The sequence below is a fragment of the Protomyctophum bolini genome (genome assembly GCF_963924005.1).
Source record: "Protomyctophum bolini genome assembly, chromosome: 13".
Classification (NCBI taxonomy): Eukaryota; Metazoa; Chordata; class Actinopteri; order Myctophiformes; family Myctophidae; genus Protomyctophum; species Protomyctophum bolini.
The window spans coordinates 12,856,505-12,875,767 of record NC_137874.1 but is presented as its reverse complement, the minus strand read 5'-3'; the positions used below and the strand labels follow the sequence as shown (position 1 = coordinate 12,875,767).

At 45.6% G+C, this 19,263-nt stretch overlaps 2 protein-coding genes across 5 annotated transcripts in view; both read left to right on the top strand.

The window, feature by feature from the left end:
- Nucleotides 1–1,994, top strand: part of LOC308327093 (neurobeachin-like) — a gene marked incomplete at its 5' end in the record, with an annotated part of 182,914 nt that extends 180,920 nt beyond the window's left edge. For all 4 annotated transcript variants that reach the window (XM_080780237.1, XM_080780238.1, XM_080780235.1 and 1 more), the window contains 3 exons: nt 90–286; nt 858–1,009; nt 1,712–1,994. In XM_080780237.1, the coding sequence (XP_080636363.1) occupies nt 90–286; nt 858–1,009; nt 1,712–1,802 (440 nt within the window). In that variant the 3' untranslated portion in view covers nt 1,803–1,994. The remainder of the gene's footprint in view (nt 1–89; nt 287–857; nt 1,010–1,711) is intronic.
- A 5,530-nt stretch (nt 1,995–7,524) lies between these two features.
- LOC308327519 (TLC domain-containing protein 2-like) lies at nt 7,525–18,918 on the top strand (the record flags this gene model as incomplete). Its single annotated transcript, XM_080781040.1, has 5 exons — nt 7,525–7,703; nt 8,551–8,633; nt 9,106–9,188; nt 18,190–18,407; nt 18,750–18,918. The coding sequence occupies 5 exons, from the start codon at nt 7,525–7,527 to the stop codon at nt 18,916–18,918; spliced, it is 732 nt and encodes a 243-aa protein (XP_080637166.1).
- Nucleotides 18,919–19,263: the final 345 nt, after the last annotated feature.

The window sequence follows — 19,263 nt, the reverse complement described above, 5'->3', positions numbered from 1 at the left end:
CAATTAAGATTAAGCAAATGTTCAAGCTGTGTGTGTGTGTGTGTGTGTGTGTGTGTGTGTGTGTGTGTGTGTGTGTGCTTGTCCCACAGAGGGCCCATGTCTGGTCCACACCATCACAGGGGACCTGCTGCGGGCCCTGGAGGGCCCAGAGCTGTGCCAGCAGCCGCGCCTCATCTCCGTGTCCAGCGAGGGTCACTGCATCATCTGCTACGAGCGCGGGCGCTTCTGCAACTTCAGCATCAACGGCAAGCTGCTGGCGCAGATGGAAGTCAACGACTCCACCAGGGTACGTCGCTGGGTTGGGTATCAATATGCTTGCACTGGTTCTCAGGGGTCCGGGGACTCCTAGGGGGCCTTGAGGGGGTATACCAGGAGGATCTACAAGATCACAATGCATGTGAGATTGTAGATCAGCTTTCCCTAATAACATAGGGACATAATTCTCCCTATGAATTATGAACATAATTCTCTTTCCCTGCCACAAAATATGATCAAATTACAGTTTCAGTTCTTGAAACTGCAATGGTTGAGCAGTAAACATGTAATGTGACAATATAATAACGTTGACTTGACTGCATGTGTGTACTGTATGTATCGCCTTTCTCCTTTCTCTTCACTTGTGTTCACATTGTCTTATTGGTATGGTGTTTGATTTGTCTACAAAGCAATTTTATTATTGTTACCTCACATAAACTCAACACATAATATCTCTTTCTCTCTCTCTCTCTCTGTTGCTCCCTTTTCTCTTTGTCTCTGTCATTCTATATCTATCTCTCTCTCTCTCTCTCTCTCTCTCTCTCTTGTTGCTCCCTTTTCTCTTTGTCATTCTATATCTATCTCTCTCTCTCTCTCTGCAGGCCATCTTGTTGAGTAGTGACGGTCAGAACCTGGTGACAGGAGGTGACAACGGTGTGGTGGAGGTGTGGCAGGCGTGTGACTTCAAACAGCTCTACATCTACCCAGGCTGCGATGCTGGCATCCGCGCCATGGACCTGTCACATGACCAGAGGTAAGGCATACACCACTACTGGACTGGGCCAGGGGTTCTCAACCCGTGGGTCGCGACCACTTTCGCCAATTTATTTTGGGGGGTCCCCAAATTATATAAAAAAAACAAAATAATAATTTAAAAAAAAAACTGAATGGCTGGGAAATGGAAATTGAGAGTTTACATAGTACATGCATAAACTTTCCTTAATGATTAGATCTGGTTTCAGTATTCATTTATGATATCTTTTCTAAGGTTGTTTTTGCAGTCAGTTTGTATTGGAGGTGGGGAGGGGAGGCAGGGCGGGGCGGGGGTCATAAACGCCCAAAACTTTGAGAACCCCAAGACCAAGCAACAGCCACTAGATAGTGCACTTTTACAACACCTCTGTGACATAAGGTTTGTTATTTGCTTGTCTGCAACATTTTAACACGATTCAGTTACTATGGCTAATATTTGGGGGGTGAAAAGTAATGGCCTACATCAATTCCACGATTTTAAAACCTGTATTTAATTTTTTATTATTATTTTGTTTTCCTATGTAGCCTTGTTTAGATCAATCACTGAGGATTTTACTTTGTGTGTGTGACCGCTACAATGTGATGCCACTGTTACCGCACATTTTATAATAATAATACTAATACAAAAACAATAAATATTAATCATAATAATAATAATAACAATAATAATGATGATGATAATAATAATAATGTGTCCTTGCAGGACTCTGATCACTGGCATGGCGTCGGGCAGCATCGTGGCGTTCAACATCGACTTCAACCGCTGGCACTACGAGCATCAGAACAGATACTGAGAGGTGTGGACAGACTGAGTGAGAGAGAGAGAGAGGAGAATGGACAGAAAGAAAGAGAGGAGGAGGAGAAGAGAAAGGATGCAATCCTACTGCTGCATATCTGGAAGGAGGACGAGGAGGAGGGGCTACAATGTCAACCAGGAAGTACCTACCACCAGTGAGGAAGAAGAAAGACGACTCTTCGGCTTGGGTTCGGGGAACCTGCAGCTGTCGATGCGACACCGAACCGGGAAGGAGAGCGGATTGCAAGCCAGCATCAGCAGAGAGACGTACTTCCTCCTCCACACACACACACACACACACACACACACACACACACACACACACACACACACACACACACACACACATAAACACATGCACACGCCACACACAAGTGTGTAGACCACAGGCACGCCAGTAAAATAACCCAAAGGGTTACACTCCTGCTACTGAAACCTGCTAATCAACTAACACCGTAAAAAAATCGTAATAATAATTGAAAGGAAATCCAAGCGTGGTGTTGGTGTTGAGGCTTGGAACCGAACAGCACCACATGTGACACAGGACTGGTACATCTGTTTAGCTGGTTCCGCGTTCTGCTTCTCACAGACATAAATAACTGAAGTTTGTTTTTTGTTTTTTTGGGGGGGTGATTTGTCTTTAATTTTCTTTTTTAGTTTGCTCTGATATCACCCTGTTGTGTTTTGTTTTGTTTAATTTTATTTTAATTAACCGCGGTGGAGGGCAAATACAAATGTTGACCGTTCACACTGGGGGTCTGTGAGGCTCTGGAAATGGACCAGCCACTCCCGCTCGCTCCGTTCCCTTCAATCCTAAATCCATACAGGTGCTATTTGGCTTTATTTAAAGAAAGAAATCCCCCCCTGAGGGTTATTATTCCTCCATTTTTAGTTTGAGCTTTAATTGTTTTGAATGTTTTATTTATTTCTGTCGGTTTTGGTTTTGCACACTCAGCGAGGGTGATATATGATTTTTTATTGTAAATAAGACTCTTGTTTCCTTTTGGAGTATACACACACTGGTCCTCTCACTACGCAGACCGTATCACCTTTTAAGTTATTAATGACTTGCCGTATGTAAAATATTGTGTAATAATTATAATAATGTTGACAAAGACTGATGGTTATGACTGCGGGTGGCAAGGGATGATTATGATAATGGTGATTATGATGATGATGATTGTCCTGGCGAGAAAATGTTGGTGAGGAGGATGTTGCCGCGCCAACTAGGATGAAAAACCCACGAGGCGAACATGATTTTCCTTTGTAGATTTTGGTGATTGTATTGTCAAATATGTACATAACAAGTCTTTGTTCAGACTCGGGAGAGAGAGACTCACATCGTACTGAACGCAAAACTGAAATAAACTCTTCACCTAATCCACATTTGTTGATTACTATAAAAAAACAAAGAAACAAAAAAAACTGAAAATAGAGAAAATCAATTCAATGTCCAAGGTTTGTTTTATTCGTTTCATTGTCATTATTATTCTATTTTTTATTTTATTTTTTTGTATTTGCACTTTGCACCAATCACATATCATTATTTATTAGGCTTGGGTTATTTCTAGTCGGCTGCCTTTTTTTTATTTTATTAGGGGACCATTTCTTCCCGACGGGATTATTTGTGCATTGAATATTTGTATTTAAAAAGCGTTGAGCCTCATGTGTGATTATTATAATTATTGTTATGATTATTATTATTAAGTTGTACAACCTCACCGTTGTAAGCAATATCATAATTCTGTAGCTGATAGAGCCTGGGGAGAGGAGACGAGACGAGGAGACAAGGAGAGGAGACGAGGAGGAGACTAGGGGCTGAAATGTGAAACATAACTGTATGTGTGAAAAGCCATCTTTGATCAAACATGCACATACTCTTATCGACAGGTTCAACTTACGTACCGGTATCCAAAAAAAAAAAAAAAAGTTACATATTTTTGGATCTATGAAACCCTAAAAAAACGTACAAAAAATACTATTGTATTCCTGTTTTATTGCAAAGATGTAAAATATGACATGTGTGCGTTGGGAAAAAATGATAAGAAAAATAAAATATGCAAAGAATTTGATGACTTGGCTTGCATTTATTCTTATGTGTATCAAAAGTTTTAAAGTATCGTCTCTGTTGGGTGGGAAAAAATCAGACCCGTCTGAACTGTGTGTTCCAACCATTACTTGGAAGTATAACAAACCTGGGGTATCTGTAGATTTGCCATACTGATATTCGGAAGCCTGGGCCATTTGCATGAAGTGGCCTAAGAATAGCTGGCATTGATTGATTGATTGAAATATGTATTAACAGTTTGCAGAATTACAGTACATTTCAAGCACAACTCAATACAAAGACTGTTAACTGTGAGTGGACGAAACATTTAGAGACACTAAAGAGAGGGCTATAGCCCATATCGTACGGCATACTATGGCACGCCGTTTTTCATCATTTTTTAGTTTGAAATTGCGGAAATTGCGGAAACGGAAATTGCGGAATTGCGGAAACTGGTCTACGAATCTTGTAGACCAGACCCATTGCAAGATGCTGTACTCTGTCGTCGACTCGTCGACCCTAAGCCATTCCAGCCTGTCAAAGTGGGCAGGGGTGAGGGGGGTGAGGCCGCCAAGTAGGAGCCTGACCAGTTTGTTTTGGGAAGTCTGGAGTCTTGTTTTAAGGGCCTTTGAGGTGCTGTGGTAGCCTACCAAGAGGTGCATGCGTAGTCAAAGAAACCTTGTACGAGGGCTCCTGTTAGGGTCTTCATCTTCAAGGTGTTTTTGTTGACCAGTGAGGAGATCCTGTAAAGGACTTTTTTGATTACGTTGGTGGCCATTTTATCACCAGAAAGATTAGCCTCCAGGATGGAACCTAGGTAGGTAATTTCATCTTTTCGTGTGATAATATTGTCACCCACTCTAACCAAGAAGCCATCTGCCTTGCTGATCGAGATTACTATTTGATCCAAATATAATGGATTCAGGTGTGGAACCATGTGTAAAGATAGTTTGTTATCAGCGAACCAGGTGCAGATCATTCTACCGAGTTCAGAGCTGAGGGCCTTTTCAACGTGCAGTTTGTTCCTGGCATGACAGAGCAAAGCCAAACAACTTGCCAATTTTTTGTTCTGTTTTTGTGTTCTGGAGATATACATATATTATATATTAGGGAGTAGGGACCCACATTACTGTTCCTTGGAGTGGCTCGTTTTGTCTGTTCGATGCTGCTGTGTTTAGTTTACTACACACACTCTGATCTGATCCTAGATCTGTGGGCGTATCCACCTCACTCACACACACACACACACACACACACACACACACACGTGTAGGTGGTGTGACGTCACCACAGTCGCTTGCAAGTTGCAATGCATAGTGCATACTGAACCAACCAACACACATGAGAAGATCCAGGAATCGTTTGCGGAAACGTTAATGAGTACTCTTAACAACCTTCCTAGAAATTTACCGGAGTAAAAGTACAAACACTTGTTTTGATGCTAATCAATAAAAGCGTTAGAATATGGAGATAAGAGGTTTCTGCCCGACAGTGATGATTCGTACAGTGTTAGTGAGAATTTTAAAATAGGGATATAGATTAGCATTAGCCATTGCGGAGAATTTCCATCACATCTTAACCCGGTGGGTTTCCTGCTGAGTCGAGTCGAGACGAGCCAAACCTTAAAACTTCCAAATCTTCTACATGGATGATGGATTGAATCCCTGGACGGTGGACCGTCTGTCTGGTAGGAAAATAAATAAGTAGCACTGCAGCATTTATTCCAAAACTTACTGCCGTCAATTAAGCAACACTCGTATGAGTCACATGTCACATCAAAGATCAAACCACTTCCATTTCTGCGAGTGACATCAACATAGGACAAAGTAGCCTATAAATCCTGCTCTATGAATGAACTTGCTGAACATGCAGTGTTTATGAGAGCTCACCACCACTGCTAATCTAAAATCATGTACGCAGCATGACCAACAGCTGGCTCCTTTGATACTAAAGGAGATTCGGATGAGGAAAATGCTATTTTTTTTTTCACTTTTTTGTCAAAGGTAGGCTACTTTACTTGAGTGACTTCTACTCCACTACATCTCAGAGGCAAATATTACTTTTACAGACTCCACTACATTTATTTGACAGCTTTAGTTACTAGTTAATGCAGGTCTGCTGCAGGAGACTCTTGCAGGATCCGGCAGGAGTGTTGGCAGCCACACACAAGGTAAATAACTTTCCTTTTTGACCTTTAGTTTAAAATGGCTGCGGAATTCCACTGTTGAAATAAAGAAAGCCTACGACGAGGATGGGATTCGAACCCACGCGTGCAGAGCACAATGGATTAGCAGTCCATCGCCTTAACCACTCGGCCACCTCGTCTGAGTGTGCACACCTGGCGCCATCAGATGGTGTTACTGCGGTACTACAGTGCAGTGATTCTGGACCGAGAATACAATACAAACGTACTGTTAGCATTGGCCGTAGGATATGTTACTGTTAGGATCAGTTAGGAATCGTTAGGACTCTGTTTGCAGTCCAAATTCGCTGTACGGCATGAGATTACTGTACATACTGTATTCTGTAAACTCACTTGTGGGTTGTGGCACCAGAGAAGTGAGAGGTCCTCAGTAATTCACTAACAGATGGAATATTCCTCATTCTTTCAAGGACATATTTGGCTGTGACAGAACACATTTCTTGATCTGATAACACAGAATACAACAACTATAACATACCGGTAGTCATACATAGTTTATAGCCTACAAACTGTATATTATATAAGGTATAGTGTGCAGACTTTGCATGTTTGTTTTTGAGGGACTCTCTAGCGGCGCCCCTCCTATGCCCAGCTTTGTGTGCTGCCTATGTGTGTATGTGTACCATGAATGTGATAATTTGATTGGCTGAGCACGGAACGTTTGATGATAACAGCGCCCCTCACTTCACATGAGTGTGATTTACTATTATTATTATTATTATTATTTACAAAAGGACCAAATACACAAAATTAAACTCAGTTTAATACTTTATTATCAATCATAAGCTATCCCTGTCCCTGAGCATGTATACTGGCTAGTCTACAGTATAGACTGGGGTATTGTGGGCTCAACGCCCCGGTTATATAATTCTACACAGTCTTAATCTTGTTCTATGAAAAACAGTGCAACAATAAATTAAAAATATATAGTACCTGTGATTGTGCAAATCTACTCATATATTACAGGAGTTGCAACCTGACCAGTGACCCTATATAACTCTAACCTTAACCCTTACTAAGCACATAAGTATAACCCTTAACCTACACAGTATGCTTATTGCTTATCTAGCATGATTATAACCCTAACTTCAAACATGAGCCTTAATTACTCTACTGAAAATATGAAAACATTGAGCAGTAAATCCCCCCCCCCCCCCTGCTCGTAATGTCAAAAGATATAGGCTAGGGCTAGGCTATGGAATTTGTGTAAATATAACCTATACATGTTATGATGTAGCCGCACAGCCCCCTTTACTCCTTATCAGCATGTCAGTTATCACTTCAGGTGAGCATGAAGAACCTGAGTACAACTAATGGACACTTCAGAAGTTCAGACATTGTTGACACACACTGAGTCCACCGCTTGCAATTTATGTTGAACCTTTTTTAATTTGGGATGTGCCTTAAATATGCATTTGAATTTTAATTGAACTCTTCAGTTGTGCTCAACCGACTGTGCTTTAGAACAACATGGATTTGTGGTCATCTCTCCTGGTCACTGGTGGATCTACATTCTCTTTCAGGCTGGTGAACAGACTCATCGGGTGCCTGCCCACACCAGAGCCGGCCCGCAACAAAAGATGGAGGTGGTGCAACATCAGCACCTCTCTGGTTCACAGTGCCCTGACTGGAGCGTGGGCCGTTTCATGGTGCGTATGTATACAATTCACAGTGAAATCTAAATGTATAGAGCATACAAAAGTATGTAGGCAATGTGAGAAGCAGTTGTTGATGTCAGCAGTCAATGTCAGTAAAGGGTATACTGCTGTCCTGTGTTGCACTCAGGTTTACTATGCTTTTAGCAGGACTTTTGGCTTTGTGCAGTGCTTTAATTTGTTTCCACACACACAAATACACATAGACACAGATATTTACATTTTATAGCACAATTCTGCAGATATAATAAGGCAGCTGGTAATTAATTGATAATTGATCAATTATTGGTGACTACGGCAGCCAATGAAATGATAAGTTGCCACTACGAACCCGATAGCCCAGCCTGCATGCTTTCAGCAGCTGGTAAAAAACAGGGATGTGGGCAGGGAAACAAACCATCCTTCAAGTCTCTGAGCATCATGAAGGTACTGAAAGACCCATCCACTTCAGACATCAGCAACATGAAAATGACAAAAATAAATAATTGTCCGGGTGAAAAAATCACATGTGTTTAGTGTTCTAGGGTTAAATAAATAATTACCATAGTATTCTACCACGTACTGTTCAAATTTAAGCTAACAATAAGATAACATCTCTGTCTGTGCCATGGTCAACACTGTATACTCCCCCCTGTCAGGTGCAAAGGAGCAACACTCAGGCATGAAGGAAGTATGAGTTCAAGTCCGTTTCTCTCCCCAGGTTGGCGGAGGGTGTGTAGAGCCCAGGATCACATTAGATGATTGAAAAAAACACTGTATACGGAAACGGTGAGAGACGGCTTTGTTTTAGTCCAGATTTCCCCTCTCTGATGAATGCTTTCATTTCTCACTCCACATGCAGTTTCTACCTCCACCCTGAGATGGCCAAGGACCTGATCTCCACTCATTCACTGTTTTCCCACAGTCTGGTAGCGGTGTCTACAGGTGAGACTGAGAGCCATGCTGGTTACATCATGAAACAGTAACTTAAGAATTCCAGGTTTGACTAAAATCCACCAGTGGAACAGAACAGATTATTTATAGTGGAAATTTCACAAGTCACATGCTGTGTAACCGCCGTAACGGTATTAGTGTCTGTGTCATTTGCAGAAGGCGTAATCATCCAAACTGTCAATCACATTGTCAACCACTGAATGTTTGAGTTAAACACTGCCACATAACTCTGTGAGTACTAGAGCAGGTCACTGGAGGAAAGTTCACAAATTGTGTGTGTGTGTGTGTGTGTGTGTGTGTGTGTGTGTGTGTGTGTGTGTGTGTGTGTGTGTGTGTGTGTGAGACGGAGAGAGAGAGAGAGAGAGAGAGAGAGAGAGAGGGTGAGACGGTACCATCCAATAGTATGTCGGAACTAAAGCCTGTAACTTCCAATACGTATATGCACATGTGATTTCTCCTTCAGGTTATTTCATCCATGATTTCTTAGACCTGGCTTTCAACCAGTCTCTTAAAAAGTCTTGGGAGGTGATGCTTCATCACTCTATGGTAATTCTCTCTTTGTGTGTGTGTGCGTGTGTGTGTGTGTGTGTGGGGTGGGGGGGGGGGGGGTTGTTGGTTACTGTCACGGGTAACAAGACAACTCACCCCTTTTCCGTTTTCCTCTCGGAATTTTCCTCAGTGAGGGGTGGGAGAGGCTGGACAGCAGACGGCTGGACTTTGAATTTCTCTAACCATAAACTTTCACGACAGCAGACAGCCCAAGTACAAATATAATTCATGAAAAGATACTACAGTAAAGTCTGTTCACAGAAGTTGTAACGAGGTACCATTTGAGTGGGCAAAACCTTACATATACTAAATAATACTACATTTATTTATTTATAGGGTAAATATAAGTAAAATAATATAGCCTTTCCACAGGAGTATATTTTTATATTTTTCCAAAAAGAACACAAACAGCCAATTTCATATTACAAAGTTATCCCCCTCACTGGGGAAAATTCCGGGAGTAAAAACGGGCAAACACCGGGGTGAGTTGTCCAGTATTCCTGTCACATATCCTATTGATGTTGAACTAATTCAACCGAGTGACCCATGGGTAAATTCGTCCTCTGCATTTGATCCCTTCTAAGGGCGCTTTCACACCCAAAGTTCGCTTAGAAGGTCCGGATCAAGGACCAAGGACCAAATATTTGCATTTTGATTTTGGTCCGTTTGGTGTTCACACTGGACTTTGTAAAGCGTACCAAATATGTAAACAAATGACACGTGGACATGTTAAGCGAACCAAATAGTGAGGGAAAAAGAACATGAGGGGAAATCACTGTCTACAATTTTTGGGGCAACCTTCAGTCACACAGAGAGAGAAAAGAACAGCAACATGACAGCAACAACTTGCTATTGCATTCATTCTTATTAATTATTTTATTAGCCAAATAAGAGCAACAGATGAACAGGAGCAGGTGTTTGAACAATAATGTGCTTGCTCCTGATGCATACAATTCACGGAGACGTATACGTATAGCCTACAAGGTATCCCCGATAAAAATGACTTTTCTTCCATGTGTGCACCTTGACCCGATTAGATATATGTTATTTCTGCGCATCAAATCGGCGGGCATTTCCATGTCATCTTATGGTTTAAACTTGAAGGTGGTCAGTTAGTAGGTTATTGAGCTTCAAGTCAGAAAAGCTCCGCTGCAGCTAATTGAGTTGACCTAGTTTTACGTCTTTTGCTAAAGTGATGTAGGCCTAATCAATTAATCATTTGGGACCACCTGTGTATAGCTTATTTAACATTGGCTTTTTCTCTATACGTGCGGCCGTGCGCGACATGGATGATTTTAAATATTTCAAATTCTCTGTCCCTGCGTCTCTCCCATATGAATATATGGGTCTCTCCCCCTCATGTGCGCCCCCCCCCCCCCCCCCCACACACACACACACACACACACACACACACACACACACACACACAGACAGACAGACAGACAGAAAAAAGGAGGGGACACGAGTTGAAAGAGAAACTCTCGCATGAAGACTCATGCATCGCATGCTTTGTCATAACTTTGCGTGACGGCGGCGCATGCTTAAAATAAACAGATCTACAAGCTTACATCGTGTACCATATACCGTACACCGTGTCGATAATTATACATCTGTTATTTTTGCGCATGTGAACCTCGTACGCTGCCATTACATTTGCGCTGCGCCTCGACATGCGTCTACTATTAAAATAAAATCAGACTGTCAGCTGTCATATCAATAGTGATCCCCGTAAAAAATACATGCTTTTATAACTAATTATTAATGCAGCCTCACAACTGCCGAAGCCCGACAGCTATTTTGGCTATCGTACTGTATTTGGTCCTCTATAAAGTCCGAATGCATTCACACCAGTAACGAACCGCACCGTGGTTCGTTTGGAAGCGAACCGAGTCCGGCCTTTTTTAGCGGACCATGGTTCGTTTCTTTGATCCGCACCAGAGTTCGGATGCATGTTCACACCAACCGAACCAAAGGGGTAAGCGGACCATGGTTCGTTTTAAACGAACCAAACATGTCCGGTGTGAAAGCGCCCTATGTATTAGGAGAAGTTGGCAGCGCAGGGACCAACTCCAGTTATAAGGCTATAGTGCTTCAAGGTCAGTGGCACTGGCAGTGGCAGGAGTATGTTCCTATAGAATCATGTCTTTTGGTGTGGAAGCCAACCCATATGAACCGATATGAACTCATGGAGAACATACTAACTTTACACTAAAATATTGGGTTCAAAGTCAAACGATAGTTACGTATGTAACTACGGTTCTATGAGTCCCGAATGACCGCCAGAGGCGGTGCTTTAAGCATGAATATGTCCTTCGCGCATGCGTCGTCGAGTGTTGTATACAAACAAAGTCAATTTTGACCCCGTGATGACCCGAAGTAGTCTATATCTTCCGGCAGTCTGCAGGGGATCAGTCTCTACAGAATTTTCTCGCGCGAACACGAGGATTCTGAGTGACAGAGTGCCTCTGGCGGTCATTCGGGACTCATAGAACCGTAGTTACATACGTAACTATCGTTCTATTTCGTCCCTGCTGACCGCCAGAGGCGGTGCTTTAAGCATGAATGACTTATGCCAGCCAAGTCACGAGGGATCCTGATCACAAACCATAAGGAGTAGGCTTGGAGGAGTCTCGTAAGAGGACCACGTCCAGCGGGTGGGGAGTGGCAACACTCACCCAGAGGAACAGACAACTCGCTGTGATGCCCATGAGGCAGCGGCACAGATATATTCCAGGGGTACTTCCCTCGGGGCAGCCCATGATGTGGGGACGCTCCCGTTAAGAGTGGCACCTCACGCCAAATGGTAAGGTACGATCACTCGCCCCATAAACGTGGTTGATGGCATCCACAACAGTGTGGGGCGGGCGCTGTCTGGAGAGAGCGCTACCTTTGAAAGGGCCATCGTCACAACGGAACAGCCATTCTGACCGCCGAAAGCATTCGGCAGGTCTAACAAGCGGCTCTCAGGGCCCACACTGGGCGCAATAGTTCCCGCTCGTCCATCCACTCTCCTGGTGGAGGGTAAAAATATGCTAGCCGTATAGGCTGGTTGAGGTGTGTATGTGACAGCACCCTCAGGAGGAACACTGTTCGGCCACAGAGACACTCAGGCCGTCTGAGCTTTGCTTCGGACGCAAGTCACTAACAGACAGGACGTGCCGCTCACGGACACGCTTCGTTACAGCAATATTGATTCTAGCATATCAACATGATATTGCCCCTACTTATGCTTTTAGAGTAGGAGATCGGCCCTTGTCTAGGAGGGACTGCGGAACTCCAGACAGGTAGGCAGAGCAGCGCACTAGGTCTTTGCTCTGGCCTCAGTTGGAAATAGGTTCCATCGGTTATCGTACAGTAGCCTGATGGATGTCATGGATGTCACCCTTGAGTTCAGGGTGGCATGCCTAGCTGGTTCCACACAGCGGTTCAGGGCCGCCAGTGGCCAAACGCACAGTTGGGGGCGTTGAGCATTTGAATGCCGTATCCGACCGCCTCCCAGTTGGGGAGACCTCTGTCGGGGAGACGCCATGGCGTCCTCCGACTGGGTCTGTTCAGCAGAGGAGACCAAGTACTTCTTGGCTGGGGGGGGGGGGGGCAACCAGCAGTATGGTGTGACCCTCCTAAATAACTCTGAGGCGCTGGTCGTATCAGAGAGGCAGTGGCAAGGCATATGCAGTGCCTCTGGCAGTGCGCATTTAAAAGGATAGTGCCCTGTGGGCGGTGGTCTGCTTAGGGCCATGTGTGTCAGGAACGATGTAGGTCGTTCTGTTCATACTGGCTATGTGGCAGGACGCCTAAGAAGTCCAGCAGGCTGACAGCCATTTGTGGCGTTCAGGTTCTATGAAACCGTCGGACCCTTGCGTCCTGGCCCGGTGGGCTGGGTGTCTCCGTTAGGGAGAACCAGGGAGGTTAGTGAGGTCCAGGGTGAGGAGGTCCACCTCCGCTCTGCCGAGGTAGCCTCTGATTAGTGTTCACCACCACTGGATGGGGTACCGCTCCCCTCATGGAAGCTTTCGATGGGAGGGAGAGCCTACCATGTAGTCCCGCTCTCCACTCAGACAACTTGCCTATAGGCTGATCGGGCGGGGAGGCTGCCCAAGTCAGGGGGGGGTCCATAGACACCTACAGCAGCCAAGCAAACGTGGCCCTGCCCGATGACTTACGTGATACACGATCGAGGTGTTGCCCGAGCGTATGAGAATGTGCTCGCCTCTCCTGTACGGCAGGAAGTGCCGTAGAGCGGAGCACACCACTTGCCGCTCCAGCACATTGCCGTGTTCGGCCCAGTAGACTGGCACGAACTTCATAAACCTGTTGGGTCCCATCAGATTCAAGACATGTCGACACCCGTCTGTCTTGCGTCACAAGGAAGTATGTAGATCGGACTTCCCTTAGTGTGACAAAGGATATACAGCCTCTGTTGCGCCCTTGGGCAGGAGGACACATCACTCCTGGTCTGATAGTAGGGCTCTCGTCATGTTGCTGATAATAGCCATTTTGACCCGCCGGATATGGGGGGCTGGCGTCAGAAGGCGCTGCACAGCCCGGAAAGTCACAGTCAGGTCCCTGCGTGGGACGCCAGGGAACACGCTGGCCTCTAGTGTGGGCCGGCGGTGATACGTGAGCTCCGAGGGCAGTCAAGATGATTTCATCAATGTTGGAGCTCGGCCCTTTGGGAGGCGTGATGTGTCGTAGGCCTACAAGCTGCAGCCTGGTCTTCCCCACCTGGATGGTTCGCTCCGGTGCTTCTCGCCCCGGCTGAACCACCTAGTGCTCCTGGCTCCTCAGGGAGACTACGGAGAGTTGGCCTAGTCTCATCAGTCAAGCTTGACTGTGGAAACCCGGCTTGGCGACGGGCTAGAGATACGATGGACATACGATGGCCGTCCGTGCTCTGAGGACATGACGCCAATGCCTCCAGTGATACACCAAAGGTGGCTGAGCCAGTATTAACGTTGCCACTATTAGGTGTGAAAAGGAGGCCCCAGTGAGCAGGTTGCCTGTGCTCCTGTACTGGGGTCGAGGTCACCTAGCGTTCTGCCGCCGGGCCTCGTTGGAGAACACAATGAGGGATGCAGTGACAGGCTTGGTGGCTGGCATGTAACCCAGGCCAGCCCTTATCGCCTTGTGCGTTCTAATCTATTAAAGTGTCAAGTCGCAACGGGTTGTCTCAGGACACTTTTTCCAATCAGGGCAGGGCTGCCAGGATTTCACCATCGGTATAGAGATGGGAGAAGGCCCTGATCGTCCGCCCGGCAGGCCTGTAGCTGACTCAGGTACAGGCGTGTGGGACGGCGAAGACAGCAAGGCCGCGTCTGAAGAAGGCGCTTGGAGGAGCCGACTGCCTGCTTTACTATGCGTTCCACGGCTATGCGCATGAGCTGAGAAGTGGGAGGCTGGCTCTGATGCCTGGGAGGCACTGCCTTCTGCATCTTCCTCATAGTCATGGAAGTGCATAGCTTAAGCTGTCGGGGAGAGCACATCAACCTCGAGTCAGCTGTGGCATCAGAGAGGGAGGCGCTTCGGCACCCTCCGAGGTGCCTAGGTGTCATCCGAAGTGAGCATGGACCTCATGTGGGCCAACTCTGCAGATAGCTGAGCCCTCTCGGATCTGCTGTAGCCAGCGGTCAGACCTTTTCCTCCTGGCACACGGGGCAGGACCAAGGTCGGCTCACGGCTGAAGGAGAGCTTCAAAAGAGGTACAAAAGTGGGAGCTCTCCATTGTGGTGGCACCGGTTACTCTGGACCGGCCGGTGCGCACAAGTCCCACTAGCCCAGGGCGCGGACGCTGCTGGTTGCTAGGTGTTGGCCGTATGCTGGGGGGAGGAGGCGCGTACGCTGCCTGTACCAGCAGAGGCTTTCGAGGTACAAAAAGCGGGAACTCTCAGTTGTGGTGGCACTGGTTCCTTTGGACCGGCTGGTGCACACCAGTCCCAACTAGCCCAGGGCGCGGACGCTACTGGTTGCTAGGGGTGGAGCCGTATGCTGTAGGAAGGGAGCGCGGACGCTGCCTGTACCAGCAGAGGCTTTAACTTAGATCGGCATCTAATGACTTAATCAAAAAACTGAATGCTGCTATACCTGCCGCAGCATGCATTTACGTTTTATGCACATGCTCATTGTAGCACTTTGAGATTCAACCAGATGTAAAGTGCATCATAGAAACAGCACACAAACGTTGCTGTTAGATACTGTGCGACCTGCATGGTCGCGGTGGGGGAGGGGAGCTCGTACGCTACCTGTACCCCCGGCGGAGGCTTACTTATAAATTATGATAATAAAGTAGCCTCCAGTCAAGGTTTAGACGCTGCTATGTAGCAGCTGTAGTGTTCCTATGCGAACGCTTATCCCAGCACTATGACATTTATCCAAACTCCAAGTGCATTATTATTAGTGTGGTTGCCCTAAAAGGGCAACCAGACTATTGTAATTTATGTTTGCTAGTCCAGAGCGAAACAAAAGACACTTCCAATACACTAGTCAAGTGTGCACTACTACGCATTCATGCTGGGAGGAGGGAGCACTAACGCTGCCTACCCCAGCCAGAGGTTTGGTTAAATAAACCGACACAAGCTAGTTTTGGAGAAAAGGCTACAACCGATAGCTCCACCAATAGGGGCCTGCACCTGCCGAAGGAAGGGAGCGCGTACGCTGCCTGTATCAGCTGCAGCTAAGGAACAGAACAAGCTATACCCTGATAGCTGTTAATAAATGCTTGAGCTAACAAACATTAGTAGTAAGTAACATCAAGCTGGCCGTATGCTGGAGGAGCGGAGCGCATACGCTGCCTGCCCTGTACCAGCTGGGCCAACAAACAGTAAAGCAAGCTATACACAGATAGCTTTTTTTATCTTAGATAGTATAATAAGCGCTTGGGCTACAACTACAGGTAGCAGCGCCAGTTAGAGATCTATGCTGGAGACCAGCTGGGCTACCAAAAACAAGACAAGCTATAGCCTGTTCATAAACAGCTTTAGCTTTAAACTACTGGTAGCTGCTGTGAGCTACGCTGGCAGCAGCGCCAGATACCCTGTGCTGGGGACCAGCTGGGTTAATGGGACCTACAGGTGGACAAACCAAGTTGCACCCACTGTATATGCAAAAACTGTCAATGGAGCTTTGAGCTCCAGACATAATAATAATAAACTTTATTTATATAGCACATTTCCATACATAAAATGTAACTCAAAGTGCTTCACATTAAAATAAATAAATTAAAATAATACTGTATAATAATACATACTGGTAGCAGCTTCAGCTAGGCCCACTGCTGGGGGCCAGCTGGGTTAACAACCAGACAGGCTATGTACACCAATAGCTATTTAGCTACAGACTATACTGGTAGCAACATCAATACCCTGGGAGGACGCAGGTAGCTGCTCCTGTACCGGGCTAATAATAACAACAAGAATACAAGCTATTCGCAAAAGCAGTTAAGCTTGAATGCTGCCAATATTGGTATATGGCTTTGGCCAGCGGGGCTTGTCAACAGAAAATGCCGGTTAGCCTTAACTAACTTAAGTCATAAGTTATATGTCGACTGCTGAGAGTATGTAGCGACAATGCTTGCCATCAGCAGGGGCTAAACAAAGCTTTAAAGTAGCGTGTTTATCAAACGAAGGTAATATGATGACAGTGTTCTTATCCTTCGGCAAGTCTTACAGTCACTTATACCTCCCAATGTATGAATGAATGAACCATTGTAAAGCGCTTTGAGCACTTGGAAAAAACGCTATAATAATGCAATTATTTATTATTATTATAATAATAATAAGCGCTAGCGTTCACAGTCGAACAAAACTTGTATGCAGAGCAGGGAGGCGGCGCGAACGCAGCCTATACTCCCAAGAGGTTATGCCATGATAAAATATATCATATGATTTGAACGTCTGTTAGCGTTCGCAGTCGAACAAGCCTCGTCTGCAGGGCAGGGAGGCGGCGCAAACGCAGCCTATACTCAAGAGGTTATGCCATGATAAAATATATCATATCATTTGGACGTCTGTTTAGCGGGGATAGCACCACTTTAAACGATAACGTACCTTTTGTCCGAGGGGGGTTAGCCTTCCTTACCGGCGAGAGAGATTGGACGCTCCTGCGTCCACGTGAATCCGCGAAATAAACTCCATTCATCGAGGAGATAGAAAACCATAGTCGCAGTTCCTGGAGGGCGAACAAACGCTACTCCGACAGGCAGTCACGCCGTCACAGAACTACCGGCGACCAGGTACAGGCACCGTAGCTGCATATTGTATTGCATAGCAATACCTCGCAGCCCAGTGCAAATTTCTCACCACGACGCGCGAGAAAAATTAGAGACTGATCCCCTGCAGACTGCCGGAAGATATAGACTACTTCGGGTCATCACGGGGTCAAAATTGACTTTGTTTGTATACAACACTCGACGACGCATGCGCGAAGGACATATTCATGCTTAAAGCACCGCCTCTGGCGGTCAGCAGGGACGAAATAGAACCCAAGACCTTCTTGCTATGACACACCCAAACTGTGTTTTTCTGATATGGAATATCCATGATGTTTTGTGTATTTTTATGTACTGATGTGGGTCCCTTTGTCCCTCTCCCCTAAATTGCTGATTTAACATGAGAGTCAGTAAAATACTATCTTTTCCACCATAAAAAAACATGTAATCTCTAAGCATATCTCTTCACAGTTCAAGGTGAGCTGGGTAGTCATACACAAAAAAATTCTCTTTCAATGTGTAATGTGTTACATACTCTTTTTTTCAGGCCATCACCACTATAGGGCAGGCTACAAACTGGATTTTGGGATAAACAGGATCAAATAACAATAGTTTAAAACACCCAGTTTCTGGGATTTAACATCTACTCATATTAAACGCAAACAGTTCTATCTGAGATTCTGCATACATCTAAACAAATCCACAAGTGCTTGTGTGTGGCTGCGTGTGTGTGTGTATGTTTGCCTCCCTTGGTGTGCATTGATCCTGTTTTTCCTCATGTACCACATACTGTAGGTAATCTCCTGTTTCGGCCTGGCATTGACCTCTCGTCTCTATGTGGGATTTGCTGCGGTGTCTCTGCTGGTGGAGATCAACTCAATCTTCCTCCATGTTCGCCAGCTCCTGCTCCTAGCCGGTCAGAGAAACCGGCCACTGACCTGTGACACCGCAACAACCTCACCCTCACGCCCCTCCACGGCCTACCGACTCCTCAGCCTGCTCAACCTGGCAACGTAGGTCACTGTAGGTCGCCTATATCAGTGCATGTATTAACTTGAAGTGAACGCTAAACTTTGGTTGAGATTGAGACAGTCAAGATACGATGACGAGATGAGATATCTTGAGATAAGGTGAGGTGAAATAAGATGTTTTGGGTCGACTTGTTTTGGGGCTCAGGCATAGGGAAACCTAGGGGTTAGGAGTGGCTGTCTAGCAGAATCCATGTGTCCTGCTAAACTGCTAGTGTCATTGAGCAAGGCATCGGATTGGATCGCTGCTTGCTCACTAGTTGAAAGTCACTCTGGATGATCATCAGCTAAACGCCAATAATGTAACTGTCTCCATCTCAACCTCAGGTTCTTGATGTTTCGTGTGTGCACGTTGGGTTGGATGACCCGCTGGCTGGCCGCCCACGGCGAACATGTGCCACGCGTTGTCCTGACACTGGGGACTGTAGGTCTGAGCCTCATCACCACCATGAGCACGGTGCTGTTCTACAGGCTGCTCCGGGCTGATGTGTTCTGACACAAACAATGCTGGCATGGACCAGTAGAGGGAGCCAACAGTAGGCGTTTGTCACTGTACAAGGACCTTGTTCATTTAGCATTCACATTGATAGGTTTAAAACAGTGGTTCTTGACCAGTGGTTTACATATTGTGACCTGAATGATGTAATACTTACAATGAAGTCAAGAAACTATACATGAAATAAAATTATTCCTTTGTTAAGGAAAATTAGTGGTGTAGTGGTAACGGGTAACTGGAAGGACACAGATTATGCATCCTGTTGGAAGTGTTGTTGAATATTAACATCAGTGGTGAGTGACAGTTCTTTGTGAAACCAAATGTCTTTATAGAGCCCAAATGAGA